Raw genomic sequence first — 20,044 nt, 5'->3', positions numbered from 1 at the left:
CCTAGTACTTTTTTGTGTGGTATGCAGAAAGTTTGGAGTTTTTTTTTGTAATTTTTTGGTACGATTAAAATTATGAAGGGGTTGAAATTACTACTTTCTGGATGGGGAAAATGGCCTTCAAAATAATTTAGGTTTCTGCTAGTTATAGAATTTTTGAATCCTACATATACATACAAATTGAGTTTTAGTTTTTTTGAGTAGGTATTAATTTGTTGAAAACGCCTCAGGAAGTGACCCAAAAGGTTGGATTTTAATTTCTATTAAAAACATGAATACACCAATTAATTAGAATTATTTTTTTAGCCCATGAAAACAAAACCGTGGTTATAAACTAGGAGAACATAATGATGATTAAAACCCTCTTAATGAGAGCGTAAAACATAAATTAAATGATTAAATACATCAACACGAGCTGAGGTTATAAACTGCATCGCATTCGACACAAGGCATTGTCATCTTCACTGCAAATAGATTTAAGATGTCTGTCATAGTACTATTTCACAATATTGCAAAATATAAGTCAATTAACCGATTTCCCGCGTTCCGTAGGAACTACTGCCTGTACCGTGATAAAATCCAAACTAATATCCAAACTAATATTATAAATGCGAAAGTAACTCTGTCTGTCTGTCTGTCTGTCTGTCTGTCTTTTCTTCACGCCTAAACTACTGAACCGATTTGTGTGAAATTTGGTACAGACATAGTTTGAAACTTGAGAAAGGACATAGGATAGTTTTTATTACAAAAAAAAAAAAAAATGATTCCGGACATATAGCGCCATCTATTGGTCAAATCAAAAATCTGCTGGTAGTCACTATTCCACGCGAACGAAGTTGCGGGCAAAAGCTAGTATATTATTATTAAACTATGTTACTGGCAGATAATGTAGCTTTCTAATGGTAAAAGATTTGTTTAAATCGGTCCAGTAGTTTTTGAGTTTGTCCATTACAAACAAATAAAAGTTCAAAATTTTCCTCTTTTTTAAGATTTGTAGGTACCTATAGATAAAACGCTTTTGTTGGATAAAGTTATTTTCTTACAATAACATGAAGAAGGCACAGTATTGATAGCTCAAGAAAGAAATACAACATGAGACTGGATAAATCTTTTCCTAAGTCTGACAAAATACAATGCTGAAAAGGTATCAAAATAGGTTCAGCCTAACGTGAGATGACCACGCACAAAAAATCGTAGGTACATACAGATCAAATTGAGAACATCCTTTTTGCAGTCGGTTGAAAAGTCACAGTAATTTATTTTGCCAGGTTTCAAAAACAAGATAAAAGTGTTTGAAATAGAATACCATTATGATTTACTTCGTTTTTTATATTGATCTACTTAATTCAATTTGAAGCACTTATAAGTAGGTTAGTGTGGTACCTAATTGTACTCAGATATTTTTTTCACAGATATACATAATAATATGCGCATATCTTTGGCGTCTTACTTTATTTTGACACAAAGCTAGTGGTATCACCACGCTCTGGAGATTTAAACGAGCGCACCCGGTTAAAAAAATATCCAATAGTAATAAATGGGCTAATACTGAATATTTTTTCAAATTGATTCAGTATTTCCTGAGATTGACGTGTAAAAGTGTTGTTTTCAGTCCATCTCCAAAAAAATAGAATTCATCAATAATTAAAGTAACTCTTCCGCTTCTTAACCGACCCAATTGAATATATTTATCGGACAGTTGCACTGAAATAAATTTCAAATGCATTTGATGTGCACGTGCTTAGCACGAGCATAAATGTCCCCATTTGCATTTCATGATATCATCTGTCCGCAGACAAAAATAACAAACAATTAATCATTTATTTGTGTAAGCGAAAGTTTACAAAATTACATAGATTTTTTTTCAATCGCCTGTTTAGAATCGCCATCTAAATTATCTATAAGCTTTCAGATAAATAAGCATAAAAGTAAGTATTAACTGAACGCAGAAAAAAAACAATCAAAAACCAAATAAAAATACACCACAAAAAAAACCGTAAAACCGTAACTTATTTATTATCTGTCCACACACTGACTTAACTGTCCACTTCACTATTTTAATTTCACCAAAACTTTTTTAAAGCAACAAAGTTTGACATTGAAAAACGCGGGAAAATTTTAACTGTCAGATTTTTTATTTTGTACAAATATTTATTAAAATGAACCAGTAAAAAGTATATGTATTTTAAATGAATTAAAGATTATTAAGCACGAAATAAGCTTATTATAACAAGAAATAGATAGAATGCTTTTTATTTTTAGCTTTTAGTGACTCACAAGTTCCTGTTAAGATTGTCTATAGTTATTTAGTTGTCTATGTGTATTATTTTTATTATTTTGTGTTACGCACTAGGTTTGTTAACGTGCGATCCCGTACTGGCTTATGTTCTTCGTTTTACATTGACTACGAGACGAAGAAATGAATGGAGTCGCATATCTATAGATACTAATATAATAAAGAGGAAACAGTTTTTTGTTTGTACCCTAAAGACTTCGAAGCACGGATGAAGGAAAGACTAGCGGAGATGCCATAATGCGGGTAGGTCAGTTCTTCTAGGTCAAATTCGTACAGTGGGCTTGACCAAAACGATCAGTTACGAGTGAACTAACGAGGCGATCAAGTTTTTTGAGACATCTGTCAAAGATTTTTAGTGCCTATTAAAAAAAGTGTGGGGTCCAAAGAAGGCGTACCTATAAGGGCGAAAACAGTAACCTTCCTCGACCCGCTCACCCGCATTTCGGCGCGCTACTTTCTTGGGGTACCTACAAGAGTCAAATACGAGATACCTATCCTTGACAGACACGGTTGGACCCGTCCTAACATAGGCAGATTTAATGGTGTCCCATCCATGGACGAACCGCGTCATTATATGTATAAATGACAAATATGACAATATCAAAGCCTTAAGCCCTACAATCGATCGACTCATGCGATTCTTAGGTACTTTCTCTCCATTTTTACCGATAAACAAAACATTTAATTACAATAGTTTTAGTACAAACACCGTCTCTACTACCGTTGTTCTTGTCAACGCCAAGCATAATGTCTATTCTTAACGCGAGCAGTTCGCTGCACTCGGTCACACTCGTCTGTTTTCTTTCATATCTGCGCGATGCAACGGTGCACTTTTTAAGACGGATAATGCATTTTCTAGGGGGCCTGTTATATGCCAGCCTGCCGAGGGTACCAGGGTGCCAGGATAAGAAAGAAGTCTATAGCTTTCTGCGATAAATGAGCTACCTAACTCAGAAAAAATCCATCCTCCGAGCCCGTTTCCCAACTATGTTAGTAGGGTCAGCTTCCAGTCTAACTCAGTTTTTTTTTTTCAAATTGTAAGATTAAAGTCTTGAGATACTTCACTTTTAACCAAACAAACATTAAGCTTTATAATACCTAAGCATTAGTAGAGATAAGTTAAAACTTAAGAGCACACTGCAAACTTTTAGACGGCTGATAGTTTGATAAGGCTCATAAATCAATACCTCAGGAACGTAAAAGTTCTTAAAGTAGTAGTGGTCTCAGGAATTCGATTTGAAAAAATATCTCTGTATTGAATTGCACATTTATCGAGGAAGGCTGTAAACTATTTACTATCCAGATTCCTGCAGAAGTTCCCACGGGACGCGGGTGAAACCGCCGGTAGAAGCTAGTCTATCTATAATTACACATATTACGAAATTACCTGTTTCACGGTTGCAGAAACCTTGAAAGGTGTGAAAACATTCTTCACTCCCACGCTTGAGAAAAGTGTAATATGTTATTTTCGACAGCTACACTGTTTAGTGTAGACAGACAAACAATCAGTTTAATTTGTAAAGAGTAAAATAATATAGGTAGGTACAGGAGCTTGATTCTGCTTATTTAATAATGTGTCAATTGTATATCAATTTAATCTCAATAACAATTTCAACCTTAACGATCTGCTATAAAACTATAGGTAGGGTAGTCTGCTCTACAATCATATACAGTCATGGACACATAATTAAAGACACCCCCCGACTCGAAGTGAAATAAATAGTTATGGTACTGACATGTGCTTAAGCACGGTATAAACAGTAGTGTAATAATTATTAAAACAAACATTACATTGTGTTCTTTAAATTAAGGACAAAAAATATTTTCTTTCTTTAACACTTTAGATATAAAGCTCTATGGGAAATGAACACTAACTTTTGTAGCTGATACTTGGCTGGTCAACTAATTAAAGACAGTTAAAGCCCAGTTAAGAAAAAAAAACGAAAGATACAAATAGTTGCCATACTTTTTTTTAGAAGTGAGTAAAATACTTATGAAAACTCGAATTAGGTAATAATTTAGGTTTAATTCATTAAAAATTTTCATTTTAGTCCTATCAATAAGACTAGAACAAAAATTTTGGTAAGTAAAATGTTTTAGGCTTTTAAATATTATATTTTGACATACGGATTTATTCGTACCACTTGATCTGTAGTAAGGACATGGTAATAAATTTATTATTAAAGATTTCTTATCAATGGCACTAAAAAAGGCATGGTTTGAGAACAACTCAAAACCGACCCCAAGGAAAACTTGTCCGCAAACAGACTTTAAGGCGGTGCTATAGGCAAATAGTGAACTATTTACATGATTCGGTACTGGTTTTTTTGGGAGTCATCTGATGCTAAAAGGACGACAATTGTGTCTGCAGAACTTTTAGACTACAACCGGGTTGGGAAAAGCTGTAAGGCATGGGTATCGGAAGATGTTACTTTTGGAAAAGCACCGCGTGTCCATACTGTAGTTGGCTATTTCTATCAAACGTGAAAGGTGCAGTTAACAAGTGTTCAAAAATGTATTTTTTTTTTCTCATTAAACAAAGGGATACGAATAATTCTAAAATAATGTATCGAAATTAGTCGCCTCCAAAACATGAGATGGAACCAAAATACACTAAGAAAGTTCTCAAACATAGGAGGCGAAAAAGTAATAGTATGGGGCTTCTCTCCACTACTTGGTGTGGTGATCTTTTAGAAAGATATTATTAAAAATAGGCGAATTCAAGTACTATAATATTTTAGAAATAGCATTTTGTTATATGCTAAGCATAATTTACCGGTCCTTAGCGCTTTCCAAATTAGAAAAGTTCTGAAAAACACTGTAAGAGTAGTAAAAAGGACTCTTTGATCGAGCAACTTATGACGGTTTTGGTTTGGCCCATCGCAAATTTAATAGAAAATAAACTGGTGATCGGCCAGAAAACACAATGGCGATAAGTCATACATGAAACATTGATCAATTTTACACAGATTTTTATGAAGCATGGAAGAAAATTCCCGTAGCGACTTAAAACAAAACTGACCGCTTGCACGCTTAGGGATGTCGTGCTGTCATTGAGGTAAAAGGAAATAAACCAAATATTAGTACTCATTAGTATGCTTAGTTACAGTGTAGGGAATGTTGTTATAGAAAAGTACCATCAATAATATTAATAATTTGCATTTCTTCCTCTGAGCAAATGGAGTGTTTTTAATTATATGGCCAGGCCACGTTATGGTTCATACCGCTCGAGATTCGGATAAAGCAAAAAAAAACTTGTCGCGAAGGATCACTGAAAATAGTCTTTAGTTTTAATATTTCACAATGCCCTCTTAAATATTTTAAAATAGAAAATAAAGTTCCAGTAGCAATCAGAAAAAAGAAATACAGATGAAATGCGGCAGCAATTTAAGATTCCAACAGTGTCTTTAATTATGTGTCCATGACTGTATTTCAACTAGCTTCTGCCAGCGGTTTCACCCGCACCCCGTGGGAACTACTTCGCGTGCCGGGATAAAAAGTAGCCTATAGCCTTCCTCGATAAATGGGCTATCTAAAACTGAAAGAAATTTTCAACTCGGACCAGTGGTTCCTGAGATTAGCGCGTTCAAACAAACAAACAAACTCTTCAGCTTTATAATATTAGTATAGATGTTTAAGCTACCTCCCCGTCCTATCCTTGACTGTCCCGGATCAGAATAGGACCTCCCCATCTCTCTCCCGTGGGCATCGTAAGAGGCGACTAAGGGAGCTAAGGCCTAGTACATTCCACCAGCACTTTGGGTTGGCAAACACCTGCAAGGTGGCGGACAAACCACCTCAATAGCATTCCCAAGGAGGGTTAGCGTCAGGCAGGCGGCCGGCTGTACCTAAAACTTATACTACAATATGTGTAGTATGTTAAGGTCCGAATATATTATCAATAGAAAAGTATGGAAGGAGAAAACATGCTGCGCCGACCCCAAATAAAATTGGGATAAGGGCAGGAGGATGATGATGAAGCTACCTCCCCTCTAATTTTCATCTTAATCGCGTGATGGCGTGACCCTTTAGGTATTGACGTATCAACTGCGTGACGTACAATTTAAGACTCGTATGAAACAATCTGGGGCCCGATTCTCCTAATTTTACTTAAGCGACCTTCGATTGACGTTCGACTCGATTCGACTGAGACCCAATCCCGACTCGATTACGATTGAAGCGTATTTGGCATTCCGCTATTTTTTCTTTGAAATAAACGTTTTTATCCTTTTCTGTCATTCAATAATGAATCATTTTGTCTGCAAATGATTTACGATTGCAAAATGATTGTACAGCAAACTACCGCATAGATCAAAATCATCAAAATAGCAGACCAATCGCACACCAATCAAATGTCAATCGAATACGATTGGTCTTTTATTAGTAGCAGAATGCCCGATATGGTTAAAACTACTATTACGATCATATTGCGATTAGATTTCTATTCGATTTTGACATTATTAACTTAGGAGAATCGGGGCCCTGCCTTTTAATAGCCATGTTTGACTACTACAATTAAATAAGACAAATAATTACCACAACTGTTGTTTTGGCTGTCAGCCCGCGGGTATAATTAGGTAGACAAATACGTGTTTGTTCTAAATATGCAGTACACACAATCGGGTGATTAATTTCACAAGATTGTAGCAATGTTGCCTCTCTGATGCACGGGTGTATCAATCACCAACTTCCAGGCTCCGAGCTGCTTTTTGAAAGTTACTAAAACCCACAAAGCGAATAGCGATGGACTGTCTCGGGAATCGATCCTGAGACTTTGTGATGAACAGCGCGTTATGCGATGACTAGACCAACGAGGCATGTCGCGAAATAAAGGGTGATTTTTTAGCTGGTATCTTTTTGACAACACTGTTTTTGGTAGATCACGCGTGAATCGCGTCTTGTGTCATTGTGAAACTTGTTCAGTATGGTCTATAATTTAACCATGAATCAACTTACGAACGAACAACGCTTGAAAATTATTGAATTTTACTATTAAAGACGACAATGGCCGAAACGTTACTGTGAATGGCGGGCGTTACCGTGTGATGATTGGCAATTTTTTTTTGCCCAAAATGGAAGAATTGGACATGCCTGACATGTGGTACCAACAAGACGGTGCCACATGCCACACGGCACGCGAAACAATGGCCTAATTGAGAGCAGGCTTCGGTGAACAGTTTAACTCACGTTTTGGGCTCGTCAATTGGCCGCCTAGATCATGTGATCTAACGCCTTTGGACTATTTCTTGTGGAGCCAGCAACGATTGACGCACTGGGAGCCAATATTGAAGCATTTATTCGTAATATACCGGCTGATATGCTGGAGAGAGTGCCGAAATTGGGCCTTGCGAATGGGCCATCTAAACCGGAGCCGCGGCCAGCATTTGCATGAAATCATCTTCAAACATTAAATTATATTGATCGTTCCATCGATTCCAATAAAGATTTCATCAAATTTTTCAAGTTTTTTGTGCTTTTTTTGAAAATCAAATCCTATACCTCTTAAAAAATCACCCGTTACATAGCTGCTACTCATGGTTTTGCAAATATAATAATCATCTTTTCAATGGTCCCCTTTTTGATATCATCATTTATTCCAGTGAGAAGAAACTGCGCAAAAGTAGTCAGTTTGTTTTATCAAGTTTCTACCTTTCAGTATTAATTTTGGACCACAATCAAGTTCAAAACTAAAGCAGTGTATTGCGTGGATAATTTCTCATATTTCCATCATTGATCTCTCTTAGTTGTAACTTCAAACATCTATTAAATAAAGGACATAGCAATCATTTAAATTATCCAAAAGAAAAGCGCCTGATAAAATAGTAACTACAAATAGTTGCATAGCGTCTTCACTCAACAGCATTGCTACTTTAAGAAGGCAGGCGTCTCAAATTGCATTAAATAATAGCAATACTTTTACAAGGATGAAAAAAATAAAACAACAAACTCAATGTTTCATTACTTTAAATCTTTTTACAATAGTTTTTAAACGATCTTCATTAGTTTTCTTTTTTTTCTTATGTGCAGAATATCCAGCCCTCTTTTGTACCAATCTCCTAACAAGTTTAATTTCAAAGAATAACTGGCCACATTTATCACACTGATACCTTTTACCTACTTCACATAAAGTTTTCAAGCATTCATAGTTAATCACACCCCTATTTTTGCAAAATATAAAGCATACTTCGCAGAAAGTAAATACTTCGGAGTTGAAAATTCTTCTATCTTTTGTATTTTCATCGTAAAACCTTTTAGTACTATCTTCAGATAACTGTTTTTCTTCTATATTTGAATGGAACATATACTCGTGGAATCTGAGGTCTTTCCGACCACCTTGAAGATATTTATTACATTTTACACACAGAATTATTTGACTATTTTTAAATCTAATGTGAGAGGATTCGTGGATTATCACGTCATATCTGAAAAAGAAGTTTTATTATTAGTTATTATAGTAAATAATGGGTAAAGAATTCAAGTATGAGTATAGTTCGATTCCGGGTCAGACAAGTACCAATGCAGCTTTTCCAACTTAGTGTGTACTTTCTAAGCTTATCTTGGACACCAATAACTGTGTTTCGGAGGGCACGATAAACTGTAGGTCTCGGATGTCATTGAACATCCTTGATAGTCATTACGGGTAGTCAGAAGCCAGTGAGTCTGACAACCAGTCTTATCTTGGAGTATTGGGTTGCCAGGGTAACTGGGTTGAGGAGGTCAGATAGGCAGTTGCTCATTGTAACACACTGGTACTCAGCTGTATTCTGTTACACCAGAAGCCGTCTCTAACACAACACAACAGGCTAGGTAGACCAAGAGTTTGTCTCCCCCGTATTGTGTGTTTTAAATATTTTGTGTACAATAAAGAATAATAATAATCCTTACCTAGTAGGAAACCGTTTCCCACACTTCCTACACCTATAAACCCCAGGGTTCACCAGTTCATCATAATGCACACTCTTGGTATACTCCTCACCGTTCATCCACGGTGTATCAAACACCTCTATATTCACTTTACAATCAGTTGTCAAGTCATTCAGTAGCTGATTGCAGTCCAAGCGTATTAAGTCATCGTCCTCATCTTCGAAGACTAGACGGCTCTTTATTGAGCTGGTAACGTCTGTTGGATTGGTAGGTAAGATGCTATTTGTGGGAGATTCTTTTAGTTGTGGTTGCTGAAATGGATAAAAGATTAAGTTATATTGTGTGTTTATCCCAAAGTCAATTTTAATTCAAACTAGTTGATTTTCAGCGGTTTCACTCGCGTCCCGTGGGCACTACTGCCCGTACAGCCATAAATTATAAAAAAAAAGAAAGCAGGAAATAAAAATAAAAGGGGAAAAAAGGTTGGCCAGATTCTTATATGAATGTCCAAAGAGATTTTGTAACCGGTTTGTGCAGAAATCTGTAGCTTTATAGAATCATGCTATGGATTATAAAGGGCTCAGAGGAATGGTAATGGTCAAGGCCCAGTAACAACGCCAGCTATCATTATCTAGTGAAATATTTTTTTCTTTCTCAAAAAGAAAACTCCCCGTTCAAAAAATTACTAAACTCCGAAACATATTCCACCTTGTTACAAAACATGGTTTTAAAAAAGTACCAGCTTTTGTACCAGGTTTACGCCACCATCTCAAACAAAGTTAGTGGACTAAACCTATTACTAAAGCGGGTACTTCTTAAAACCTTGTTTTATAATAAGGTGGATTAACGTACTCACCTCAATCTTAATACATCTAGAATGATCTAATCCACTAGTATCACTCTCAATCTTGACTAGAGATACCTTAGGTGCGGTGACCTCAATATGTTTTCTAACATTATGTATAGCTAAGTCCTCTTCGCTTGTGAAGCAGAACAGACATATGGGACATCGAATGATTGTCTGATTGAATAGCGGAATGATTATATGACTAGCGTTGTGGATTAAACTGGAATATCTGGAAATAGAGAAAAGTTTTTCGTTAGTAAAGCATTTTGCCATCATCTGCCTTCATAGTGGCCTAGTGGGTTAATAACCAAAAGAAGGTTAAGGTGAATCAGTGATTTCAGGCCTTTATGTCCTTCTTTCTCAAGATGTTTTTTTTACACATCATTTCATCCAAAGTATTTAAGATATATATATGCAGAAAGTACATAAGTAAAGAATATGATAAAACCTCAAAAGTTGAAGTGGCCTGACTTGAAATCAAACCAGCACTTTCATACGAGATTGAGAGGATAATGTGTTTTAGCAAATAAATCACTACAACTCTGATGCTATCTACTATTTGGATCTTACAAAACCTTGAATATTACTCATTCTACACTATGAAGACAGGTTGGGATTTGTAGCAAATTCGAACCAGGAGTCACAAATTATCAAATGACCACTCCCGCTGTGGGTTAGCAGCGGTGAGGGAGTGTCAGACTCTTTCTGACTAAAAACCGTTGTGTTCCATCACAGGCCTTTTATGTACCAGGGCCGCGCTAACTATTTCGAACAATCCTGCAGCCCCAACCGGGAGGCCTCAGCTTCAGTTTGAAAAAGGTGCAAGCACTGTGCACCCTTATGCAAGGAGCCTGTTGTATTTGCTACTCTTGCTTCATGGCTATTCCAGCACTTTAGGTTGGTTAATTTGCATCAGCTTATCTCCAAAATAACTAGATCTTACCTAGTTTTAGAGATCCTATCACAGAATTCACATGCTTCATTACTGCGTTGACACAGGCTGTCGTACGCATTGGGATCATCCGTATATTTGCTAGTTTTTATTAAATGGAGAGGTACATCATCGTCGCTGTGACTGTCGCTGCTAATACTAATCGCCTTTTTCCTCATTATTGCTGAAATAACAGAAAACATACATATGTTATCATGATATAAAGAGAGAAAATACATTTATTCACAGGTGTGACAAAAAAGACGAATTACAAGAGATACAACCTGAGAAGAAGGTACATAATGGAAATATGTGTCACACCCATGTGAAACGACTCTCGCTCAGCATAATGATATAAAATTAGTAGACTGATAGCAGATTAAGGACATTAAAAAAAATGGTTTAATATTAATATATTATTTATATTCATAATGTTATTAACTACACAGCTGTTTTCCCATGGTTTTAACAGTATCCTAAAGAACTTCTTCCAATACCAGGATAAAATGTAGCCTATGTTCACCAAGGATAATGTAGCATCCCAACAGTGAAAGAATTATATAAATAAATTTCTGGGGAAGTGAATATTTGTTACTGGATAAAATATTTAGACTAGATGAAAATTTTATCTCTGGGAGTGCTACCTTGTGAAAGACTACACATAATTTTGATACACACACATACATGATGTTATTTAGCATTATGAGAGTGAAGGAATAGAGTTCACTTGTGTGCGTGAATGCTTCTGCACTATAATACTTCCTGCGCAACAAACTAATGTCCTTATACGAGAACAGCCACCATGGCTGATAATTAGCTCAGAGTACATTATCATCATCATATTAGAATAGAACCAAAGGTCAGTGGGTTGTCTTAAAATATTATAAAGAAACTGATTCTAGACGAAAGTGTTAAACAATATTTTCAGGTTCTCTGAAGCTCAAGGCGCATATAATGGAAAAGGCAGCTGTGTTGCTGGGAAGTCTGTTCTTCACCGCTGCTTCTTTCCATGCCATAACACAAGGAGGTGGTGAAAGAAGGGCGAAGGATGCTGTCCTTTCGGAGTTTTGACGTGAAAAAGTGCTTAAAACTAGCATACTTGAAATAAACAGTTTTAACTTTGTCTTTGATTATAGTAGTAAGGTTTTGAAAGCCAAAATGGGTCAGTAGGTTGTCGTAGGGGCAAATTAACGCGTCTATTATAAGCAAAAACAATGTTTTTCAACAAACCACTAAAATCATTACCTTTTGAAATCGTAACCTCAAATTGAATATTATTAATAAATAATTAAACATAACACATTATAACTTAATTCAAATAAATAATATTGTGATGATAATAAACGATTAAATTGCATTTTTTATCGTAGATTCCTCATTTTCAGCGAAAATTTTCACTTTTCTGTCAATCAAACAACTGCACCAACTGTCATTTTCAGTGTTGCCAATATTTTTTTCAAGATCCCCGCGCGTCCGCGGCGCTCAGTGTTGTCTATTAATGATCGAAGTTTCCGCTTTTTACCCGACTCCGCGCGCCAAAGAAGAGTAATGTGATCATCAGCCTATGTATGAATGTGTGTTTCTTTCTTTTATGTGGGTCATTAACTATGTATTTGTAATATACAATAGAGTATTTATCTCTACTTATGCATTTCGAAAACAACTTATGTAGAACAAATACTTGTAATGATGAAACTGTACTGGCAATCCTAAAACTGTAACGTCAAAAACGTCAAAAATTGCCAATTTGCCATCAAGTCAAAACTTTTGGTGTTTTGGATACAATTGTAGTTTTCAGATCTGTGTTTACTCCATTAAACTGAAATAAAATAGCTTTATTTGCTGATCAAAATGGTAACTACAGTTTAACTAATCTTTCAGAACGGAAACTCCCTAAAAATTTTAGTACTTACTGCAAATTAGTCTTATCAAAATAGACCTGTCAGGAAGTTTGTTTTGAAATTTAACACGTTCGCGTGAGCAATCTCATTTTTAAATGTTGGTACTGTGGCGCACCTTTTTCGCACACAAAATTAAACCAAGTCTTAAGACGTCCCGCCGTTATACGTAGTCTTATAATCTGTGTTATGTGGCGCAACGTTATTTCACGTCCGACGTCTATAAACGTTGTCGCCACCACATAGGTCTGACATGGTCCGTCAAAATAAATATGACAATCTAGAGGCCGTCGTACGACGCATGGGGATGCAACTGAAGTACAATAATTTTCTGAGGTTTTTTTTTAGAAATGCGCCATCTAGTGACGGATGCCCCGTAACTTGGGTATTTGTACTTCGTTTTAGTCACTAGATGTCACTGCACCTTAGACCGATATTTCATCGATTTAATAACAAATCTAAAAAAAGTTTTGTGATTAGAAATATTAACAAATATTGTAATTAAATAATTTTATGATTTATTTTTAATTCTTTTTTATCTATGAGGACGTCTTAGTTAATCACAATAATCACACTACTTGAAACCACTTGAAACACTGACGATTGACATTGACAGTCGACCATACTTTTAAATTAAACCGTTTTCCGTTTTCTAACGTGTTGGTTTATTCTGAGTGTTATTTTCTGGTTTTTTTATTACGATTGTTGCGTGTTCCTGGACTCTGATACTGACTGCTTCTGTGATTGACCTGGCTTCGTATTTTGGACCTGTGATCTACTGCATTTTCATTGACCCGGCTTTGTATTTTGGAACCTCGATCGACTGCTTTTACATTGACCCGGCACCGTATTTAGGACTAGAAAATGCGTCCAGTGGATCGTCTTAGGGCGGAATGCCATCAACGTCAAGATATAAGTGCTACTTTGATTGTGACAATGACGGTAAGTTCAAAACTTTTAACTTTATAATGCACGTAATTTATCTTTTGCTGATAGGCTGCACAATATCCATTATTGTCATCCGTGCAATCTGTGGTCATCATAGTCCTTGAGTCATCAAAATCTAAGATGCACTACCACACACACTCCTGTCCTGACCCTACACAAACAATTGAAACTGCACATTAACTTTTATATCCAATCAAAAGACTCGGAATCTACGTATAAGACAAAGCCCGCTCTAGACGACCCTCTGACCAAATAACTTCATCAGGTTTTAAAACTATGATTTTACAGTGGCGTAGCATGGGATTCCGCCGCCGCAGGTATATTTAGCTGCCGGTCAGTGGGTAGTCTTAGGGGCGAGCCCCCTTATTTAGGTACTTATTTAAATTCAAATGACTACAATTTAATAAAATTCTAAAGATGGTTTTGGCAAGAAAGAATTATTATTGATATCGACTCATGACCAGGTGCGGTCTCAGCCCATGATTTTGGGATTCACTAGGGTGCTGGAAGGAATACTTTCAGAAATTGTTACTGGCTCTCTTTGATATGTAGTGCAGCAGTGTGAAAATTTTAGCATCCTACCTAGGATTTTGTTGATTCATACACTAATGATCTATGTATAACTTTGTCGATTCATACAGCATGCAACAATATTTTTTGCAAACTAGGATATGTTAGATTTTCCTTTAAAGCTCAAAAAACATAAAGCCTTGTGTGGACTAAGCATTTATTGTCAAATTAAACGAAAAACAAGCAGATGTAAAAATTCAAGAGCGAGTCGAAAAATTTAGTACCCTGCCTGCCTGATAGGTTAGATCTTCTTTTAGTAGACAAGAAGTTATTGGGAGGTAGGCTAGAAGTATAGATAGATATCTATCTATCTTGTTGTATTTGTTATGGTGGTGGTGGTGGTATCTATACACACTATGTACACCATAACAAATTACAATTTAAAACTTAATAACTAAAAGGGTGTAACAATGGTGGTCTTATCGCTAAAAGCGATCTTTTACAGACAACCTTTAATGTATAGTGACTCTTCTCAAGAAAATTGTATTATGGGGTGGCATAAATAGGAACTGACAATGTAAAGGCGGCAAAAAATGCCTTTGCCTCTACTGTCAACGCTATCAGCTTCTACTTGGCTTGATGCTGCAGCTAGGCGGCGGTGCCGGCCCCTAGAGTAGCGCCACCCAGGGCCATGGCCCCTCGGCACCCCATGCTATGCTACTGTGATTTTATTTACTTCAACTGTGGTGTTCCTGTTCTAGTACTGCTAGACCTCAGCTATTATTTCTAGTGTTAGATTAATATTCAAGGATGGTATCACAGTACATTACTAAAATTTTATACATATGATGATGATATCTATTACGGTATTTTAATGAGAGTGAGTTGTTCATGTATAAAAACTTCTTGATTTCAGGCCCATTGCACCGATTTCCTAAACCTGAATACCCACATTTGGAAAAGTTTAACTCGTGGAAAAAAGTACTAGATAAAGCTTTACAAGAGAAAGGCGACATCTACATTTATAACCAAATTCGATTTTGCGACAGACATTTTGAAGAGTGTTACCGTTCAGCCAGTCACCGACTTACTCCAAATGCAATACCAACTCTAGGTACCTACTATTTAGATGTCTTATGTTATTTAAATCTTAATAGAAACAAAACCACATTTCTTTGCCTTCGCTGTAATAACAAAATTGTTCCTCAAATATTAAATAAAATTTTCTACTGAATAATCTAATCCTAATTAGAAGAAAATAAAATGAATATTATATACCAAAATAATTGATGCAACATGCTATCTTCTAAGAATTAAATGAATATTGTTCTATATTCTACATAATTATACAGTAACTATAAATAATTTCATCCTTTTGCAGATTTATCTACATTACCAGTTGGTCAAACTCTTGAAGGTCCATCGGGACATGTCGAGGCAGACATGTCGAATTTATTAAACATTTCGCAAGATAAACTTGCTGTCATTGAGCCATCCAGCTCTACCCACTATCATAGTGATGTACAGAATGCATTACAGACAGCTGAACGCCCTAAAGGTAAATATTTTTATTGACAATTGACCTTTGACTTGTAACATTAGGTTTTCTTTCCATCATCAGGATTCCAATTTGTTTCCACTGTAGGGTCATAAAACTTCTTGCAGAGAGAGAGTGGGCATTTAAGCGTACATAGGGAAATAAGGACAGAGAAAGCGACTTTGTTTTATACTATGTAGTGAAGCCTATGTGTTATTACATTTTTTATAAGCTATATTACTGTAAAGTTTCATCTAAATCCGTTTAGTAGTTTTCGCGGGAAAGAGGAACAAACATCCTCACAACATTTATAATATTAGTACTAGTATAGGATTATTTCATACTAACTGCGTCCCGCGGTTTCACCCGCGTATACCGGAATAAAAAATAGCCTATGTCTAATTCCAGGGTATAAGCTATCTACATACCAAATTTCATCCAAAGCCGTTCAGTAGTTTTTCGTGAAAGAGTAACAAACATCATCCAAACTTACAAACTTTCGCGTTTATAATTTTAGGTAGGATTATTTCCGCACTTGCAGGAATCAATAAATGTAAGACAATAACAAATCTCCGAACTTGTAAACCTGAATTAAATGGATTAATAATAATAACTTGATATAATCCTACAACTTATGTGTCATAATAATTATTCATCCAAATAGCTAGTTCTAACCATCCATACCATTTTTTTTCGTTGGTAGAAAAGGCCCAAAAATGTATGGAGTCTGAATGATCTTCTTTATATCCATTTTTGTTTACCCATAAAATCCCCATAAAAAATATTTATCAAGCTTGTATCTGCTGTTGTAGGGAAGTCTCCACTTTTTGTATCTGTTCCTCGAAGCCTACCTATTCCAATCTCTGGTCATAATATAATAACAGAACAATATTATGTAACATATTTTTATCACAATTCTATTAAAACTTTGTGTAACACTATTTCTTTGATCTGAGGTGTAACATAATTTAAATTACAGGTTCTAGGAAAAGAGGGACTTGTCAATATTTAAAACGAGTCGTCACCTCCAAAGAGAAGGAGATAATAAAGTTAAAACAGAAAGTATTGAAGCTGAAAAAGAAATATAAGGAACAAAATAACAAGAAACTCTCTGCAAGGAAAATTTCCACATCAAAATCATTTTGAAAGAGTTAAATAAAATGCCTGCAACAATAAAAATATTTACTTCCCTCCAAATGAAATGGAAAAAGAAACCACGAGGCAGGCGATTTACATTTAACGAAAAATCATGGCATTGACCATTTACAAACAGAGTCAGAAAGCTTACAACCTCATGCGAAAAATGTTTGTCTTGCCATCAAAGCGCAGCCTACAAAAATGTTGAGTAAATTTGAACTGAAACCAGGCTTCAATCCTGATATATTTAAAAATTTAAAAGCTACAGTAGCAAAATTGCCGGCAGAAAAAAAGTTGGTCAATTTACTGTTTGATGAGGTATCATTGGCTCCGGGTGTTTTTTACAACCCTGCCCTAAAACAGATAACTGGTTTTGAAGATTTTGGGCACAGACAAACAAAAACTCGCAGATCATGCCTTGGTCTTTATGATCAAGGGTATAAAAAGCAAAGTGAAACAACCTTTATGCTTTTCATTTTGCCAAGGTGCCACGAAAAAGGACGATTTAAAGAAGCTGATCAAAACAATAATAAAAGAAATCTCCAATACTGGATTGATAGTTATTGCCACTATATGTGACCAATCAGCCACAAATATTTCTGTGATAAAAGTCTTCAAGAAGACACAAAACGCAAATATTTACAAGAGGGTAATGAATATAGGACCCAAGCCTTCGAGTTTGAAGACCAAAAGGTCTTCCCATTATTTGATCCTCCACATCTTTTAAAGGGAATGAGAAATAATTTACTCGCCAAACATTTGAAATTTGTACAAGATGGGAAAACAAAGTATGCAAAGTGGGAACATTTGGAGATGCTGTTGAAGTTAGATGTTGGGGATGATGAAATTAGGCTTGTTAATAAATTAACAGAAAACCATGTTAATAAAGAGAAAATTCCAAAATGAAAGTGAAATATGCTGCACAAGTTTTCAGCCAAAGGGTATCATCAGCATTGAGATTCTTAGCAAGTAAGTATGCTTTTATTGTTCTCATTATTTTCTCTATATTTAAAAAAATTGCTATTAATTTACTAAATTAGATTTTTATTTTTAATTTACATGTTTTAACCATCTTCATTCTCCACAGACAAATTAGAAAGTTCATTATTTTTCTTTAAAATAATATTAGATGTCCTGGCTACATTTATAAGTTCAAAATATTTAAAACAAACAATTGAGATGCTATTTCTCTCGATAAAATTCAAAATAAAAATACAATTCATATCTAATAATTTATCTAAAATTGGCTATGTCAATATTTAAGATGCATAAGATATATTGTTGGAATAACATTATAAATTGAAATGAAATAATAAATTAAAATTATCATATTGAAATAAAAATTTGAGACATTATGAAACTACAAAATATAGTTTAATGTTGGTTTCTTACTAATTATATTTACACCCACAACTATTTACTGAACCAACTGATAAAGACGCACAGTAAATCGTTACTGCCACTTTAAAGTTTGTAAGTTTGTGCCTTTTCGACACAGCCGTGAGGCACACCGTTTAATTTTTAATTAAATTTTTGTATTTTTGTTTTTTTATTGTGTCCCCTAATCTGGGTCGAATAAATGTATTTTCTTTCTTTTTTCTTTAATTTCGGTCCACAATAGCAAAAAAGATTGATATGAACTGTATTCTAGTACTTATTTAATATATTGTTTCAGAACACAACCTTCTTCCGGCGGAGTGCGAAGAAACTGCTGATTTTCTACTCATTATGGACAAACTATTTGATTCTTTCAATGGACATTCATATACAGGTGATCCAAAAATTTTCAAGGGTGTGTAATGAATAATTCTCCTCATTTTAGATTATGGACAGAGGTAGTTCCTATATTGGATTCAATGACTTTTAAAACTATAAAAAAACGGGATGGTACAGAAGAAGTAAGATATGAAAAAGTGCCATCCCTTCAAAATTGGATCCACAATATTAAAACGTTTAAAGAAATGTGGGAGTTTTAAAAATCAAATATAAAGTTACTAGCCTTTTAACCAGAAATTTCAATCAGGACCCTCTTGAAAATTTTTTGTAACATTAGAAGTAATGGGATACGAAATGTTAATCCCTCGTGCCTACAATTTATTAATGCGTTCAAAACTTTGTTACTTAATAATTTAAATTCGCCCCATTCTGTAAGTGCCAACTGTGAAAAGATGAAAATAAATCACTGCAATCTTTCAAAGATCTTCTTGCTGAAAAACAAAACAATGAAATTGAATTGGTTAGTGGTGATTTTCCTATTGATTCTTTAATTAATACAATGAACCAAATTAAATGGAATGACTCGATTTTGCATGCCGAATCAAAAAATATGTAGCAGGATACATTGTAAAAAATCGAAATGTAAAGTGTTCAAAAATGTGGAACATGTACTAATGATATATTAAGAAAGGAAATTGATTTTGAATCATTTAATTATGAAATAGATTATACGAAAAATCCTTATTTAATGCATGTGATGATTTTATAAAATTATTAAATGAAATATATTATATGATTGTTGCATGTTTACGAGATTCACCTGAAATAAAATATCTGAAAGAAAAATGAAATTTTACATCAATTGCCATTGTGATTTTAGTATAATTACTTGTATAGTTCATAAAAATAAATTAATTGATTTTATAATTAATATGTCAATTAATTTAATCATTCACAGTTGGTGCACCGGGGTTAATAGAATAATTAACGGAAAAATAACAAATTTCGATGTAAATGATGAAATTAAGTTACAAGCATTTAAATATTGTAATACACATAAAAAAAGGAAATAAAATATACTTAGCCGATAAATGTACTCTTTATCTTTTGTTTTTTTATTATCTCCCATAATATTATTGACTAGACTAGAAGTTGGAAACTGAAAACTGGAAACTGGAACTGGAAATTGAAATCACTGTTTTAAATTCAATTTACAGTAAATTGAATTTAAAACAGTGATTTCAATTTTCAAATTTAAAAACATATTTAAGAGAACTCTTGAAAAGCGCCATCTACCCTAACCATACATGAAGTAACCACGCCATCTTGTGACGGGGGCCCGTTAACTTTCACGCTAGTAAGT

General features: G+C 34.8%; 3 protein-coding genes across 3 annotated transcripts in view; 2 read left to right on the top strand and 1 right to left on the bottom strand.

The window, feature by feature from the left end:
- Positions 1-8,240: 8,240 nt before the first annotated feature.
- LOC110380107 (testis-specific zinc finger protein topi) lies at positions 8,241-12,383 on the bottom strand. The gene is made up of 5 exons (XM_021339992.3): positions 12,181-12,383; positions 10,948-11,119; positions 10,014-10,233; positions 9,179-9,468; positions 8,241-8,715 (listed from the first exon to the last, which is right to left on the bottom strand). The coding sequence occupies exons 2-5, from the start codon at positions 11,112-11,114 to the stop codon at positions 8,241-8,243; spliced, it is 1,152 nt and encodes a 383-aa protein (XP_021195667.3). The 5' UTR covers positions 11,115-11,119; positions 12,181-12,383.
- A 259-nt stretch (positions 12,384-12,642) lies between these two features.
- The window catches only part of LOC110380117 (conserved oligomeric Golgi complex subunit 7), a 30,412-nt gene continuing 23,010 nt past the window's right edge, over positions 12,643-20,044 (top strand). The window contains exon 1 of the mRNA XM_064042953.1: positions 12,643-12,789. Within this exon, the coding sequence (XP_063899023.1) occupies positions 12,787-12,789 (3 nt within the window). The 5' untranslated portion in view covers positions 12,643-12,786. The remainder of the gene's footprint in view (positions 12,790-20,044) is intronic.
- On the top strand, positions 13,726-18,694 carry LOC135119153 (uncharacterized). Its single transcript, XM_064042952.1, has 5 exons — positions 13,726-13,775; positions 15,208-15,405; positions 15,673-15,849; positions 16,808-17,934; positions 18,641-18,694. Exons 1-4 carry the CDS (start codon positions 13,727-13,729, stop codon positions 16,972-16,974), a joined length of 591 nt encoding a protein of 196 aa, XP_063899022.1. The 5' UTR covers position 13,726; the 3' UTR covers positions 16,975-17,934; positions 18,641-18,694.

The sequence above is a fragment of the Helicoverpa armigera genome, chromosome 30, assembly GCF_030705265.1.
Source record: "Helicoverpa armigera isolate CAAS_96S chromosome 30, ASM3070526v1, whole genome shotgun sequence".
Classification (NCBI taxonomy): Eukaryota; Metazoa; Arthropoda; class Insecta; order Lepidoptera; family Noctuidae; genus Helicoverpa; species Helicoverpa armigera.
Note: the sequence above shows the minus strand (reverse complement) of the source record. Positions and strands in the feature narration are given on the sequence as shown.